Consider the following 17,809-nt stretch of genomic DNA (forward strand, 5'->3'; position numbering starts at 1 on the left):
GTGGAGGAGGAGCGTGCTTAGCTGCGTTGTCCTCAGGCGGCTCGGTGCTGCGGTGAGTTGTTAGTAGTAGTAGTAGTAGAAGCTTATGTTTTGGTGTGCTGCTGATTAATTGTTTTATTATAATTTATAATGAGTCATTTTACTACTACTACGTATTATTATGTCTCTCCTTTTTGTGTATTAGATTTACCACATTTTGAATAAAAAAAAAAATAATTCACTAATTGCTATTCTATATTAATATGATTAATAATAAATTTATGCTCTAAAAGCCCTGTGGCCAAGGCAATACAAAATCAAAAATTCAATTCTAATTTAAACAAAATTGACTCAAGCGCTACACAAACAAAAACTATACACTAATTAAAAAAATCAATTTATATGCTATCCCTTTGTATAAATTAATTAAAAAAACTTTTTCCACAAAATGAGCTTTTTAAAGAAAAACAAAGAAATCCATTAAACTAAAAATGAGCAAAAATAAAATCAAATAATCTACCAAGCGTGAAACTACCACAAATCAGCATCGATAAATAAATGAAACCAAAAACAAACAGGAATTACAATAAATAACCGAGTCAAACTCGAAACGAGCAGAAATTAACACAAGTTGGGTGCAAAACCCCTATGCCTTCCTAAGGCCAGAACAAAATTTGCGCTTTACTGAAAAAATATAAATGTATGTGCAATGTCAGTTTAATATACATATACTGATATTTAGTAATCAAAATGTTTAAATTATTTGATTTATTAAAGTTATAAAAGTAAAAACATTTATATTTTTTTCAGTAAAGTGCAAATTCAGTAATGGGCGTGGGGGGGCTAGTTGCCCTCCAATCACTTGTGTCTATTAAAAATGGCTGTAGCTCTTTGAATCTCTAATCGAATGAGCCACTTTTGAAGTTCGATCGACAACGCCTTCTATAAAAGCCTTATATACCCCCAGGGCATAACTTAAAACCCTCGCCCTGAAGGCTGTAGGGAAGTGTCCTTCTCAAAACCTTAATTTCTATCAGGAAATCCACTACGCTGAAAAAAATGCCTATCTCAAAATTTTGATTGGATGTGTTTCGGGAAATGGTGGGCTTGGAAGGGGTGTTATTTGCCTTCCAATCACTTTCGACTGTTAAAAAGGGCACAAGCCACTCCAATTTCCAATTGAATGAGCCCTTTTCGAAGTTTCTAAGACAACTTCTTCGATACGAAGTGGCCTGCTCTAAAGGAAAAAAAAAGATAAATAATACAGTGTATCAACATCGTTCTTATATGCCCCCAGGACATAACTTAAAACCCTTGCTCTTAGGGTTGTGGGGGAGTTTCCTCCCCAAAAACATATTTTCCTTCTGGAAATCAACTACGCTGAACAAAATGGTTATTTCAAAATTTTGATTGGATGTGTTTTGGGGAATGATGGGCGTGTGGGGGGAGGAGAGGCTAGTTGCCCTCCAATCACTTTCGACTATTAAAAAGGGCACTAGCCACTCCAATTTCCAATTGAATGAGCCTTTTTTGAAGTTTCTACGACAACTTCTTCGATACGAAGTGCCCTGGTCTAAGACCACGAAAAAAAAAAGATAATACTTTGTGCCCACATCATTCTTTACTTAGGCAGCGCTATTGCGCTGCCTATGAAATTTTATATGCCCCCAGGGCAAAACTTACAACCCTTGCCCTGAGGGTTGTGGGGAAGTGTCCTCCTCTAAAACATAATTTCTATCTGAAAATCAACTACGCTGAACAAAATAGCTATCTCAAAATTTTGATTGCATGTGTTTGGGGAAATGGTGGGTGTAGAAGGGGTGTTAGCTGTCTTCCAATCACTTTCGACTATTAAAAGACCACTAGACATTCCAATTTCCAATCGAATGACCCTTTTCAAGTTTCTACTACAACTCCTTCGATAAGAAGTGCCCTGGTATGGAAAAAAACAAAACAAAATAAATAAATAATACATTGTGCCAACATTGTTCTTTACTTAGGCAGCGCGATTGCGCTGCCTATGAAAATGTCAAGCCTTCCAATCACTTTCGACCATTAAAAAGGGCACTAGGCCTTTTGATTTCCAATCGAATAAGCCCTTTTTGCAATAAAAACACTTTCCATTAACATTTGATATGCCCCCAGGGAATAAATTACAACCCTTAACTTAAGGGCTGTTAGGGTGGTGGTCATTATCTAAGACCTAATTTCCAGAACTTTCAACTACGTTAAACAAAATGGCTATCTGAAAATTATGATTGGATGTATTTGGGGAAATGGTGGGCGTGAGCGGGGCGTTAGTCACTCTCCAATCACTTTCAACTATTAAAAACGGCACTAGCCTTTTCAATTTCCAATCAAATGAACCCTTTTGAAGTTTCTGCGACGACACTTTCAATAAGAACCTTATATGCCCCCTGGGCATAACTTACAACCCTTGTCCTGAGGGCTGGGGGGGGTTGTTATTCTCAAAGACCTAGTTTCCAGAACTTTCTACTACGTTGAACAAATGGCTATCTGAAAGTTTTGATTGGATGTGTCTGGAGGAATGGTGGGCGTGAGAGGGGGGCTAGTTACCCTTCAATCACTTTCGACTTTTAAAAAGGGCACTAGCCCTCTCAATTTTCAATTGAATGAACCCCTTTTGAGGTTTTACGACTACTCTATCTATAAAAACCTTATGTGCCCCCAGGGCATAACTTACAACCTTTGCCCTGGGGGCTCTGGGGGGTTTGTCATTTTTAAATGCATAATTTCCAGAACTTTCAACTACGGTAAACAAAATGGCTATCTCTAAAATTTGATTGAATATTTTTGGGGAAATGATGTGCGTGAGAGGGGGTATAATTACTCTCCACTCACTTTCGACTATTAAAAAGGGCACTAGCCCTTTGAATTTCCATTCGAATGAGCCCTTTTTCAAGTTTCTACGACAAAGATTTCAATAAAAAACCTTATAAGCCCCCAGGGCCTAAATTATAACCCCTGCCCTGAAGATTGTGGGGGGAGTGTCCTGCTCAAAGGTATAATTTCCGGAACTTTAAACTTCGTGAAAAAAATGGATATCTCAAAATGTTGATTGGATGTGTTTGGGGAAATGGTGGGCATGGAAGGGGTGTTAGTTGCCTTCCAATTACTTTCAACTATTAAAAAGGGCACTAGTCATTTCAATTTCCAATCGAATGAGCCCTGTTTGAAGTCTTTACAACAACGCATTCTATAAAAACCTTATATGTCCCCAGGGCATTACTTACAGCCCTTGCCCTGAGGGCTGTGGTGGGTTGTCATCCTCAAAGACCTAATTTCCAGAACTTACTACTACGTTGAATAAAATCTCAAAATTTTGATTGGATGTGTTTGGGGAAAAGGTGGGCGTGAAAGGGGGGTTAGTTGCCCTCCAATCACTTTCGACTGTTAAAAAGGGCACTAGCCCTTTGAATTTCCAATCGAATGAGTCTTTTTTAAGTTTCTACGACAATACTTTCTATAAAAACCTTATATGCCCCCAGGGCATAACTTACAACCCTTCTCAAAAACATAATTTCTATCTGGAATTCAACTACGCTGAACAAAATCGCTATCTCAGAATTTTGATTGGATGTGTTTCGGGTAATGGTGGGCGTGGAAGGGGTGTTAGTTGCCTTCCAATCACTTTCGACTATTGAAAAGGGCCCAACTCCAATTTCCAATTGAATGAGTCCTTTTAGAAGTTTCTACGACAACTTCTTCGATACGAAGTGCCCTGCTCTAAAGGAAAAAAAAAAAATAAATAATACATTATGCCAACATCGTTCTTATATGCCCCCAGGGGATAACTTAAAGCCCGTGCCCTGAAGGTTTTGGGAGCGTGCCCTCCTCAAAAATATATTTTCTATCTTGATATCAACTACGATGAACAAAATGACTATCTCTAAATTTTGGTTTGATGTTTTTGGGGGAATGATGGGCGTGGGGGGAGGAGGGCTATTTGCCCTCTAATCACTTTCGACTATCAAAAAGAGCACTAGCCCCTCCAATTTCCAATTGAATGAGCCCTTTTCGAAGTTCCTACGACAACTCTTTCGATACGAAGTGCCCTGGTATGAAAAAAAACAAAAAATAAACAATACATTGTGCCAACATCGTTCTTTATTTAGGCAGCGCGATTGCCAGAGAAACTGAAAACATAAAAATGCTTTTTTTGTGTGTCTGTAATTGGGGAAATTTCCAGGGTAATAATTTTAAGAATAAAAATTAAGGGAATTGAAAAACTGACAAATTATTTAAAGGTAATAAGAAATTTGAAAAAATGAAGATATAACAAATTTAGATGACTAATGCCTCTTCTCATACTAAACTGACTCGCGATTAAATACTTCAGTAAGGGAATCTTCAGAAATTTTTCTGGTGGGAGGGGGTAATAAATCTTACCCGCTGTTTTATGGTTTTCTCTTTCCATAGTAAATCTAGATCTTTTCTTAACTGTGTTAGATACCTTTCTTTCGTCCCAAATTCTCTTTCATTGGTTTCCAGTTCCGCTTAATTCACAGCGAATTAAAACAGTAATGAATTGCGCTAATTCAAATAAAACTGTAATACCGACATTGGGATCGGTGAGCTAATTTATGAGTTGAAAACTTGTTGCCAGAGAACAGAGGATGAACATCTGGATTGGAAACTTCCAATTGTGATTGTGAAAATTGGTGCTCTATAGGTAATCTAGATTATTGAAAGGGTGTTCCAGCGACAACTGAAGTAATATTTTGACAACGGAAAAAATTTGTTGGTAAAAGATACGAGGAGTGCCCGCCTTCATGAATCACGTACACCATGTGGCTCGTATCAAGCGTTACGGATGTGTGCCAATCGTGGACGAAACTGTGCCAATCGTGGACGAAACTGTGCCAATCGTGGACGAAACTGTGCCAAGCGTGGCGGAACAGTGCGGCACACTTATAGTTTTGAGATGCAAACCATGTGTTAAAGAATGGACGATCGCTGAAAATATATTGACTCAAAAGGCGTAGTACTTGACTAAAATTTCGTTAGAAATGACCTATCGGATTTTGTATTCTATTTACTGGAGCGATATTCAACTAGGCAAAAAACGTGTCATTTGGTGTCTCTTTTTGACATATGCTCCAGTGTGTTGACTCAAGAAAATATGACGATTGATGTTAAATAACTAAATGACGGAATTAAAGCATACTTTTAAACGGAAGTATATTATAATATAGTTTCCCAATATGAGTAGAATTCTAAACCCCTATGCTTTCTAAAAGCCAGAATATAATTTGTACTTTACTGAAAAAATCTTTTTAAATTTTTTCATTCATTTGAATTTTTTTCAATAAAGAGCAAATTATATTCTGGCTTTTAGAAATCATAGAGGTTTAGAACCCTGCTCATATTAATCTCTGCTCGTTTTGAGTTTGACTCTGTTGTTTATTTAAAATTTCTGTTTGTTTTGGGTTTTATTTATTTATTGATACTGATTTGTGGTAGTTGTATGCTTGGTAGACTATTTGATTCTATTTTTGTTCATTTTTGTTTAATGGAGCTCTTTACTTTTTGTTGGAAAAACTTGTTTTGTGGAAAAAGGTTTTGTAATTAGTTTCGTTAGAAATGACCTATCAGATTTTGTATTCTATTTACTGGAGCGATATTCAACAAACGACGACAGTTAAACATAACAATAGGCAAAAAACGTGTCATTTGGCGTCTCTTTTTGACATAAGCTCCACTGTGTTGGCTCAAGGAAATATGACGATTGGCGACAGAACTAAATGACGGAATTAAAGCACACTATTAAACAGAAGTCTATTATAATATAGTTTCCCAATTGTATGTCTGAAATTTTTCTCTGAATCAAAATTGTGATTTTAATACTAAGAATCGTATTTATTTTCCTGTTCCAGCGGCTGCCTCCTATCTTTTTCATCAACTTTGATGGTTGATACAAAAGGCATTAGTTTCCCACTATATACTTTTTAATATAGGCCTAACGTCCAATTTTTCGACTGTTTCCAATTTATCCTCTAAAATAATAGTTGAGGCCATCTTAGAAAACAATAAATTCCTTTAGAATTGACATACAAAATAATTCAGGAATCTGATAACAGAACCTAATACAGGGGAGTGTCCGGGATTTTTATTCGGATGGGTGTTTTACAAAAAAAAAAAAAATTAAAAAAATGCATCAAAGATTTGTTTTTCCTCTTTTTTTTTTTGGCGGGAGGGGGGGGTCTACTGGGTTCAAACCCAGTAGACCCTCCTCCCCGGGTACGGCCTTCCAATAGTATGCATTTCAAAATATAGTCCTCTTTATCACCGTATTTCCACTATTCTTTCAGAAAAGTACCGAGTTAATCTTTAAAGGAAAAATCTGTAAATTTCCACGTGAAAAAATAGTCACCGAATTAAAAGACATTAAATTGGTGATTAAAGGCAACATTTTTCTGTTAAACTTTGTTTTTGCAATGACACCTTATTATTACCAAAAACCAGCTTGAAGGAAAATTCTACTTTAGAAATGGGACGATCGCATAGTTCCTTTTATGTAACATTGCCATTATTTTATCCAGTCACTTTATTTATTCAAAGAGTTCGTGATAACGAACTGTAAGTAAGGAGCGACCCGGCTCAATAGTAACCAAAACTCTAAAAAACGGAATTTTGATACCAATAGATACATCAGAAGAATCAATTTTTTATGCTGATTTCAAATATACAAGTTGTCTTTTTCATCAAAAGTTAGGCGCCCGAAAAAATTTGCCTTATTTTCGAAAAAAGGGGGAAAGAACCCCTAAAAGTCATAGAACTTTTATGAAAATCACATCATTAGATTCAGCGTATCAGAGAACCCTATTGTAGAGGATTCAAGCTCCTATCTGCAAAAATGCGGCATTTTGTAATTTTTTTTTTGCCAAAAGAAAGATCACGGATGTGTGTTTTTTTTTCCAGGGGGGATCGTATCGATCCAGTAGACCTAGAATATCGTGAAAGGGCTCATTCGAACGGAAATCAAAAGTTCTAGTGCCCTTTTTAAGTGACCAAAAAAATTGGAGGGCAACTTGGACCCCTCCCACGCTCATTTTTCCCGCAGTCACCCAATCAAAATTTTGAGATATCCATTTTGTTCAGCATAGTCGAAAATCTAATTAATATGTCCTTGAGGATGAATCAATCCCCCACAGTTCCCGGGGAAGGGCTGCAATGCAAGTTATAAGCATTGCCCATTGTTTCCATATAGTGTTGGTTATTGGGAAGCATACAGGCGTTTTCAGGAGGAATTTTTTTCTAGTAGGGGGGGGGGTGAGGTCGGAGTAGGGGTTACGGGGGAGGATTTTTTCATGGAGGATGTTTCTTTGGGGGAAGGAATATTTCTATGAAGGGGGTGCCGGATTTCCCAGCATTAGGCTATTTAAAAAACGATCAGAAATTAAATAAAAAAAACAAGTTTTTTTCAACTGAAAGTAAGGAGCAACATTAAAACTTAAGACAAACAGAAATTATTACGTATTTGAGGGGGTTCGCCCCCAAGTGAATAACTTGCTCTTTATGCTAAAGTTTTTTTTTAGTCGGCTTAATTTAAAAAGATATATATAGTATAATTAAACGGCCTTCTTGATTCAGGGGTTTGTGATTCGAACAAAATTCGAACTTTAGCGTAAAGAGCGAGGTATTGACTAGGGAGCGAACTCCCTAATATACGTAATAAAAACATGCGGATATAGAAATACGTTACGTAAGTTAATTCGTAAATTACGTCAGAACAAAATTTCGAGAAAGCCAATTAGCCAAAAAAAGGAAAATTAGTATGCGAATTTCGTTTTAATTATTCATGTACGGTGAGCCAAAATCAAAGCTGCATTAATTCAAAAACGTTCAGAAATTAACTAAGAAAAAACAAGTTTTTTTAACTAAAAGTAAGGAGTGATATTAAAACTTAAAATGAACAGAAATTATTCCGTATATAAAAGGGGCTGTCCCCTCCTCAACGCCTCGCTCTTTACGCTAAAGTTTTGACTCTGTCTCACAACTTCATTTTTTAAAATAATAAAAAATGAAGTATGATACAGGACAATAATGACAATAATGATACAGGCAAAAACGAGAACGAGAAACTGTAATAAATATAAAGAAAAAAAGAAACCGTAAATATGAAAAAATATAAATCTTACATAGTCAAAAACGTAGCAATAATTTATAGAAAATACAATAGTCCCCACCTCCCCCTCCTCTATAGAAAGGGAAAAAAGGAAGACTTTAAAGGAATCCGTAGCAGGACAAGTTAAAACATCTTGTCTAATGCCTAAATCTGTCACATTTTATAAAGATAACATCTATAGCAAAGTCATCTAATCTATAAATACAAATAAGTAGATGACATTCAAAACTGTTGTCATACTGAATTTTGAAAGATTGAATTTTTGTTAATGTCTGTTTATCACAGTTTTTATGTAAGAGGCTCTAAGTAGCATTGCTTAGTATCTAAACGTAATAACATTGAAATAGCGCTTGCAACTTCAAATTTTTGTTGTTGGTGTCTTTTGTAGATTTTATTGTTGTTGTTTTGTATGCTGACATGCTTGTATTAGCTTAAACCTCTTGAAGCGAACAAACATAATATGTTCTACATAGTCAATTATTATTGTAGGTCACAAGGGCTTGTCATTAACAGTGGTATCTAGGCTAGTATATCTTTCCAGCAATAGAAGTGGATCTTGATGAGTGCTTTGAACTCCTTATTGCTAAGGATTTATTTTTTGTCAAGAGATATGTATGTTTCTAGTAGTTTGATGGCTCAAAAAAGAAGCAAAGAATCAAGCCCAATCGCTTTTACCTCTTATAGACAAGTAACAATTTCGGCACAAACTCAAGCAGCCCCCAAAGACAAATTATCTTCAGCGACATAATTTATTCAAGGGAGTAGAGAAATAAAACCTGTGCCTTTTTAATAGCTATTTTTTTAGTGTTACCACTGTCCCGGAATTTTGGTGGGTTTACTCTAATTTCCCCATATAAAAATTGGGTTCTCCGTACACCTTAAAAAAAGCACTCCGAACACCCCTCGAAAATTAACATTTATTAACTGCTAACTTTCGTTATCATAAGTTTTCATGGAAATTTAGAAGAAAAAAACTCGAACAATTCAGGGAGAGAAGAAGACTGAATGAAAGGATTGTTCGATGGAAAACTTCGTAAGGATGCCAGGTACGACAAAAAAAATGTAGTATAATTTCTTTTTTAATAAAATCTGTTTGTGAATAGGAAAAGGGGAGTGGGTTGTTCAGATTTGAACATATCTAGTGCAGTTTATATATATTCTCGCCTTCCTCACCAAAAAATGAAATTGAATCTATATTGTTATAAGGTTACTATAGATAAAAATTAAGTTTACGTGGGAAAATCGTCAGGATTCAAAATCTTTTCTTGATTTTAAATGGCTTAATATTTTTCACTAATTTCGGTTTGATTCATACTCGCACTGAGGTGCCCTCTTCTTTTTTCATCTGCTCTTTCATCTTTTCTGTCTTTTGCTGCTTGTTTTATGTTTTATTTAATTTCAGTCTGAATATATTTGTGTTGTTCTGTGTTTCTCCCCAGTTACCTATATATTAAACTGACACATCGAGCTCTGCTCTCCATTGGATAGGGTTGAAATTTTCCTATAACTATTTATATTAATTAAGATTTACCAACCAAAAAAATAAAATGAACCATCAAGGTATTAAAAAGCGCAGTGATTTGTCTCTCCAGAAATTGTATTTCGTTTTCTGTCTAGATTTGTCGCTCATCATTAGTTGACCCATTAATTAAAAAGGCAGGTTTATCTTTCTCTACAGAAACAAAAAATAATGGGATTGGCTTGCAAACACATGTCACGAAAATAAACCAATGGTATTAAAGCCAACTTCTTAACCCGGAAATATAGGATAGTATTCTCTCTTTTTCTCTTTGAATTACCATTAGCTTTAAATTTGTAAAACCAATTTTATCTCAATTCTAACAATTATGATTTAGACGCAATTTTTTCTTCTTATTCTTTTTCCGTTAATTTTTTTGTTTTTTCTGTACATTATTCCTGTACATAATTCGTTTTTTTTTGTTCCTTTTTTACAAGATAATAATTAAAAAAATGAACTTTTTCCTTGACTGCAACAAAACTTTTTCTGCCAATCAGCTGAATGTGCCTGGCTTAACTGATAATAATCAGTATTGTAATATTTTTGCTTACTACTAACTATAATAACTAGTTTTTTTTTAACAATTGACTTACATCAGTTTGAAGCATATTATAATGTTCCTCCTTAGCACAAAGGCTTTCTTTTAATACTCCAATATGCCTTTGGTAATCCTGCAATTGTTCTTCAAGGGTTTTCATCTTTGCACCAACACTAAGTAGTTCCTGGTCCCTCTTAGTAACTTCTCCTCTCAGTTCCTCGATCTAAATAAAAAAAGTGCGAAATAATAAGAAAGGAAAAATGAAAGGAAAGACAAGGGCTTTCAGTACATGAAAGCCCTTGTTTCAGTACATGTATTTTTTGTAATTGCCTTCTCTTAGAATGGAAATTTGCAACGCACATGGTCTTAATGGAAAAAAAAATCAGTTACAATCATCCAATGGAAAGCGAAATAGGACTTAGCGAACATACAGCGAATTACTATAGAGAATTTATAACAAATGAGTTCCGAACGGAGCCTCTATTCACTTTCCAGGAAGGCGAAATCTTTACAAATTTTTAGTGAAAACTATCTTGGATGTTGACGGAAAAAGTAAATTATTCGAAAATTTACCACGCATCTATTGCCCTTATTGAACTATTTCAATAATCTCTCAATAGTAATTGCGTATTACTTATGATGTAATTGAAAATCTTGTTAGCTTTTTTCTGTCAATTCGTTGATTCCCCCCCCCCTCCAAGAAAAAAGTCAACTCATAATAAGAAAGAAAAAAACAGAAAGCAAGAACTGCGCAATCATCGTTACTCGAATAAGCGTAACAATAGCATATCTAAACACATGTAAAATCATAAAACACACCATAATACAAAAATTAACATACAATAATAATACAAGCCAAACATATTAAACATAACATAATAATTTTTTTCCACACAATTATAAAAATTTTTATTTTAATATTTTTTTTTATGCTGGAAGGGAACATGTGCATTAAAAGTCTGAATTCCAAAAGAAAATCTTCTTTAGTTTTAACTTTCCCTCTATTTTAACATTTGACATAGCCCCTTAATAACTCTAACCTTCATCAATAAATTTTTAATTTAAAACAAAGTAAAGAGACCTAACGACAATGCTGCCTCTACGTAAGAACATTCTTTAATTGTTTCCAAAACAATTTAGTTCTTCAACAATTTAGAGAACATCTATTTCAAAAATATTCGTTTCAGCCAGCGTTTCAAACAATTCGTGGTAACGAACTGTAAGTAAGGAGCGATAAAAAAAAAATTGAATTTAATAATAACAGATACATCACAAGAAATTAATATCTATGCCGCTTCCGAATAGGTAAGTTCATTAAGTTTGATGTTACCCATCAGAGGTTACGAGCCTGAGGATATTTGTCCGATTTTGGAAAAAGGTCAAAAACACCCCCAGAGAGTCAAGCGATCTTAATGAAAATCACACCATCATATTCAGCGTATCTGAGAACCCTAATGCAGAGGCTTCAAGCTCCTATTTACAAGAATATGGAATTTTGTATTTTATACCAGAAGAAAGATCATGGATGCATATTTTTTTTCCCAGGGGTGATCGTACCCAAAAAGTAATCCTAGAATATCTAGAGAGAGCTCATTTGATTGGAGATCAAAAGTTCTAGAGCCTCTTTAAGTGATCAAAAAGATTGGAGGGCAACTAGCAACTAGGTCTTTACGCTAGCGCTGCCTAAGTAAAGAACGATGTGGGCACAATGTGTTTTTTTCTCCATACCCGAAAAGGCAACTAGCCCCCCCCCCCCCCACGCCCATGTTTCCCCCAAACATATCCAATCACAATTTTGAGATAGCCATTTTGTTCAGCGTAGTTGATTTCCAGATAGAAAATACGTTTTTGAGGAGAACACTCCCCCAGAACCCTCAGGGCAAGGGTTTTAAGTTATGCCCTTGGGGCATATAAGGTTCTTATAGAAGGCGTTGTCGTAGAAACTTCAAAACAGGCTCATTCGATTGGAAATTCAAAGGGCTAGTACCCTTTTTAATAGTCGAAAGTGATTGGAGGGCAACTAGCCCCCCCGCCCCATGTCCATCATTCTCCCAAACACATCCAATCAAAATTTTGAGATAGCCATTTTGTTCAGTGTAGTTGATTTCCAGAAAGAAAACATGTTTTTGAGGAGGACACTCCCCACAGCTCTCAGGGCAAGGGTTTTAACTTATGCCCTGGGGGCATATAATGTTTTTATAGAAGGCGTTGTCGTAGAAACTTCAAAAAAAGCTCATTCGATTGGAAGTTCAAAGGGCTTTTTAATAGTCGAAAGTGATTGGAGGGCAACTATCCCCCCCCCCACACCCATCATTCCCCCAAACACATCCAATAAAAATTTTGAGATACCCATTTTGTTCAGCGTTGTTGATAGAAAACATATTTTTGAGGAGGACTCTCCCCCACAACCCTCAGGGCAATGATTATCAGGGCAAGTGATTGGAGGCCAACTAGCCCCCCCCCCCCACACCCATCATTCTCCAAAACACATCCAATCAAAATTTTCAGATACCCATTTTATTAAACGTAGTTGAAAGTTTTGGAAATTAGGTCTTTAAGGATGACAACCCCTCCCCCCGCAGCCCTCAGAGCAAGGGTTGTAAATTATGCCCTGATGGCATATAAAGTTTTATTGAAAGCGTTGTCGTAGAAACTTCAAAAGGGTTCATTCAATTGGAAATTGACAGGGCTAGTGCCTTTTTTAACAGTTGAAAGTGATTAGATAGCGACTAACGCCCCTCTCACGCCCACCATTTTCTCAAACACATCGAATTAAAATTTTGAAATATCCATTTTGTTCAACGTAGTTGATCGTTCTGGAAATTAGGTCTTTTAGGATGATAACCCCCTCAGAGCCCTCAGAGCAAAGGTTGTAATTATGCCCTGGGGGCATATAAAGTTTTTATTGAAAGCGCTGTCGTAGAAACTTCAAAAGAGATCATTCAATTGGAAATTGAAAGGGCTAGTGCCTTTTTTAATAGTTGCAAGTGATTGGATAGCGACTAACGCCCCTCTCACGCCAACTATTTTCCAAAACACGTCCAATCAAAATTTTGAGATATCCATTTTGTTCAACGTAGTTGAACGTTCTGGAAATTAGGTCTTTTAGGATGATAACCCCCTCGAAGCCCTCAGTTCAAGGGTTGTAAGTTATGCCCTGGGGGCATATAAGGTTTATATAGAAAGTTGTTACATAAATCATAGGCAGCGCGATCGCGCTGCCTCAGTAAAGAACGGGGACACTCGAAAACGAGACAAGAAACGGGAACGAGAACGAGCTCGTTCTGGCCTTCCCAAGGTCAGAACAAAATTTGCACTTTACTGAAAAAATATAAATGTTTTTACTTTTATAACTTTAATAAATCAAATATGATTAACATTTTGATCACTAAATATCAGTATCTGTATATTAAACTGACAATGCACATTCATTTGTATTTTTTCAGTAAAGTGCAAATTTTGTTCTGGCCTTGGGAAGGTATAGGGGTTTTTGGGCCCAACTTATGTTAATTTCTGCTCGTTTTGAGCCTTCCAATCACTTTCGACTATTAAAAAGGGCACTAGCCCTTTGAATTTCCAATCGAATGAGATCTGGGAACTAGGTCTTTAAGGATAAGATCCCCCCCAGCCCTCAGGGCAAGGGTTGTAAATTTTACCCTGGGGGCATATAAGGTTTTTATAGAAAGTGTTGTCGTAGAAACTTCAAAAAGGGCTCATTCGATTGGAAAGTAAAGATCTGGAAAAGTAAAGTAAAAAAGGAAAAGAAAAGAAAAGTAAAAGAAAAGTAAAGGGAAAGAAAAGTAAAGATCTCCATTAAACGAAAAAAAAGAGCAAAAATAAAATCAAATAATCTACCAAGCGTGAAACTACCACAAATCAGCATCGATAAATAAATGAAACCCAAAACGAACAGAAATTACAATTATTAACCAAGTCAAACTCAAAACGAGCAGAAACTAACAAAGTTGGACGCAAAACCCCTATGCCTTCCAAAGGCCAGAACAAAATTTGCACTTTACTGAAAAAATATAAACTTTTTACTTTTATAACTTTAATAAATCAAATAATATTAACATTTTGATTACTAAATATCAGTATATGTATATTAAACTGACATTGCACATTCATTTGTATTTTTTCAGTAAAGTGCAAATTTTGTTCTGGCCTTGGGAAGGCATAGGGGTTTTTGTGCCCAACTTATGTTAATTTCTGCTCGTTTTGAGCCCTCCAATCACTTTAGACTATTAAAAAGAGCACTAGCCCTTTGAATTTCCAATCGAATGAGCTTTTTTTGAAGTTTCTACGATAACCCCTTCTTTAAAAACCTTACATGACCCCGGGGCATAACTTAAAACCCTTGTCCTGAGGGCTGTGGGGGAGTGTCCTCCCCAAAAACATATTTCCTATCTGGAAATCAATTACACTGAATAAAATGGATGTCTCAAAATTTTTATTGGATGTGTTTGGGGAAATGATGGGCGTGGAGGGGGGGGCTAATTACCCTCCAATCACTTTCGATTATTTAAAAGGGCACTAGCCACTCCAATTTCCAATCGAATGAGCCCTTTTCGAAGTTTCTACGACAACTTCTTCGATACGAAGTGCTCGTGTATGGAGAAAAAAAAGCCCAACTTATGTTAATTTCTGCTCGTTTTGAGTTTGACTCGATTATTTATTGTAATTTCTGTTCGTTTTGGGTTTAATTTATTTATTGATGCTGATTTGTGGTAGTTTCACGCTTGGTAGATTATTTGATTTTATTTTTGCTCTGTTTTTTGTTTAATGGAGATCTTTACTTTTCTTTGAAAAATTTATTTTGTAGAAAAAGTTTTTTTTAATTAATTCTATAAGAAAGACTGCTCAAACACAAAGCCCGTTGAATTTGAATGAGAATTATTTTTAAAGAACTTATTTTCTAAGATTTTAGCGTAAAGAACAAGGGTTGAGGAAGGGACAGTCCCTCTCGTATAAGGAATTTAATATTGCTCATTTCTTACCGTTGGAAAAACTTGTTTTCTACTCAATTAAAGACAAAGGTAGTAATGTAAGAGCGTAAAATCAAATATTCCAGTAAACTCAACATAACTAAATGAACTATTCCTTTTTTAGTAAGATTCTTCTTTTTGTAACACTTTAAATAAATATTAAAACTATTCTTTATCATAATTTCTTATCTTTTATACATTTTTTTTGAGTAATTTAATCATATCCTACTTCTTGAAGCTTAAAGTTAATTCCAATTATAAATTGCATGTTTGGGAAGTTCTATTGAGGAACAAATTTCAGTGGGGAAAACTAAATGTACCGTTGTTGTGGTTACTTTCAGTTCCAGGAATTTTTCTCGATCCTAGTTCTCTATATAATTCATACTCGAATTTCGGGAAAGATCTTTTTATGAGCAATTTCAAAGGAAACAAGCAAACACCGTTCTGGTGGTTATTAATAATGCTAAGCATTTTTTTTCTCGATACCATTTTGCATTGGAATCACAGGAAAGGTCTATCGAGGGACAAATTTAAGATGGACAAAAGAAAATATACAATTCGATTCCCTGATACTATTTATGCATATATGTACAATATACAAGAAAATACAATTCGTATTGTTTTTCATAAATACTAATTTTGCATATACTTTAGAAGATTCCTTGGAATGGGTGTTGCCATGTAGTATAGCCTAATCCAAAAAGGTAAGTTATTCCTGAAAGATAATGCTGCAAGGACTCAAGAGGGTGAGATTTCCGAAAATAATTAATGTTAAGTACACTTTCAAAGACAGGGCAAACTGATTTTCACGCTAAATAAAATAATCTCACCACTTTTTTGGGTTGTTTAGATGAAGCATATTTAATGTAAAAGTAAATACATATATTTTAAAAATATTTGGATATTTATAAATATAAAGCAAATATATATATCTTAAAAATATTTGGGTATTTATAAATATTTTCGAAATAACTCAGTGGAATAAATCCTAGTACTGGAACCTAACAGATTACAATTTAGGTTAATATATCATAATTAAAATTCCTAGCATCACTTTGTTGAGTTGAGTTAGTCGTAGCAGTAGAAGCAAGGTTGATTTTCAAATAATTTGCCTCTTTGGTATGTTTTCATGACAGGTATTCGGATTGGCAGCTTTTCAAGCCAATTTCATTTTCCGACATTACCTAAGCTCAATTTGAAAGACCAGTTATTTCTCATCCCTGATTGACATTTTCTCTTTCAGAAATAAACAAACTTTTTATCCAAAACTTGCCTCTTTGGTATGTTTTCACGACAGGTATTCGGATTGGCAGCTTTACAAGCCAATTTCACTTTCCGACATTACCTAAGCTTAGCATTTTTACTGTCATGCAACCTTCTTTAATTTGATGGGCATTTTCTGTTTGTCCTAAATTTTTATTGATTGAGCTTTGTGCGTACTGGTTGTCATTTCCAACTTTATTTTTTGGCAACCATGCTTTAAGTTCAATCTCACATATCTCTGCCAGGGAAACTTTCTCATAAAATTTTGATGAATTCCAGTCTTGTAGAAAGAGAGAAAAATACCCGAGAAACAATCTAAAAAGAACTTAATGAAATATTCCAGTTTTTTCGTCAATTCTCCTTAAAATCGTGTAATGGAGGATCGTGCCAAGTTTTATATGCGTAGAAAATAGAGTATTGTCTTTTTTTATTTCCATTACTTTGCTCTTTTTAAGTACTTTACACAGACTGACTGAAGACATGAAAAGCAAGTGTCTTTTATTGCAAATTTTGGATAAAAAGCTAGTTTATTTCTGAAAGAGAATATGCCAATCAGGGATGAGAAATAACTGGTCTTTCAAAATCAAAGCTTATTCTGTGGATTTCTTACAGTTATTGGCTAGACGGCATAATAGTGAAATATTGTACTGGCATGTTAATAAATTGAGAGGGAGTAGTCAATCAGGACTTTAAAATATAGGAACGGGGCCACGATTAGTGATAAGGAAAGAGTTAAAGAGAGATGGGCAGAACATTTTGAGAATTCGCTAAACCGAGATAGAGTTGCAGGAAAAGATATAGAGGAAAATGAAAAAGTTTGTGATACCTTGGATGTGAAGGAAGATTTGTTTTGTTAAGAAGAAGAAGCGACAGTACTAAAAGAATTAAAAGCAATAAGGCTCCAGGTGCTGATACTGTGGTAAATGAGTTTTCTAAATATGGTGGAACTGAGGTTAGAAATAAGTTACTGGAGATTATGAATATAATCATAGGCAGCGCAATCGCGATGCCTAAGTAAAGAACGATGTTTGCACAATGTATTAAGTTTTTTCCATACAAGGGCACTTGGTATCGAAGGAATTGTCGTAGAAACTTCGAAAAGGGCTCATTCGAATGGAAATTGGAATGGCTAGTGCCCTTTTTAATAGTCGAAAGTGATTGGAAGGCAACTAACACCCCTTTCACGCCCACAATTACCCTAAACACATCGAATCAAAATTTTGAGATAGCCATTTTGTTCAGCGTAGTTGATTTCCACATAGAAATTATGTTTTTGATGAGGACACTCCCCAACAGCCCTCAGGAAAAGGGCTGTAAGTTATGCCCTGGGGGTATATAAGATTTTTATAGAAAGCGTTGTCGCAGAAACTTCGAAA

The 17,809-nt window shown here is 35.3% G+C and overlaps 1 protein-coding gene across 3 annotated transcripts in view; it reads right to left on the reverse strand.

Moving 5' to 3' along the window:
- brp (ELKS/RAB6-interacting/CAST family member bruchpilot) overlaps positions 1-17,809 on the reverse strand; it is a 381,921-nt gene that overhangs the window by 193,745 nt on the left and 170,367 nt on the right. For all 3 annotated transcript variants that reach the window (XR_016143547.1, XM_089107019.1, XM_089107018.1), the window contains exon 4: positions 10,241-10,408. Coding sequence is in view for 2 of the 3 variants with exons in the window: in XM_089107019.1 (XP_088963145.1) it covers positions 10,241-10,408 (168 nt within the window). In the remaining variant the exon portion in view is untranslated. The remainder of the gene's footprint in view (positions 1-10,240; positions 10,409-17,809) is intronic.

Source organism: Artemia sp. Qi Xiang Cuo, chromosome 21, assembly GCF_049724085.1.
Source record: "Artemia sp. Qi Xiang Cuo chromosome 21, ASM4972408v1, whole genome shotgun sequence".
Taxonomy (NCBI): Eukaryota; Metazoa; Arthropoda; class Branchiopoda; order Anostraca; family Artemiidae; genus Artemia; species Artemia sp. Qi Xiang Cuo.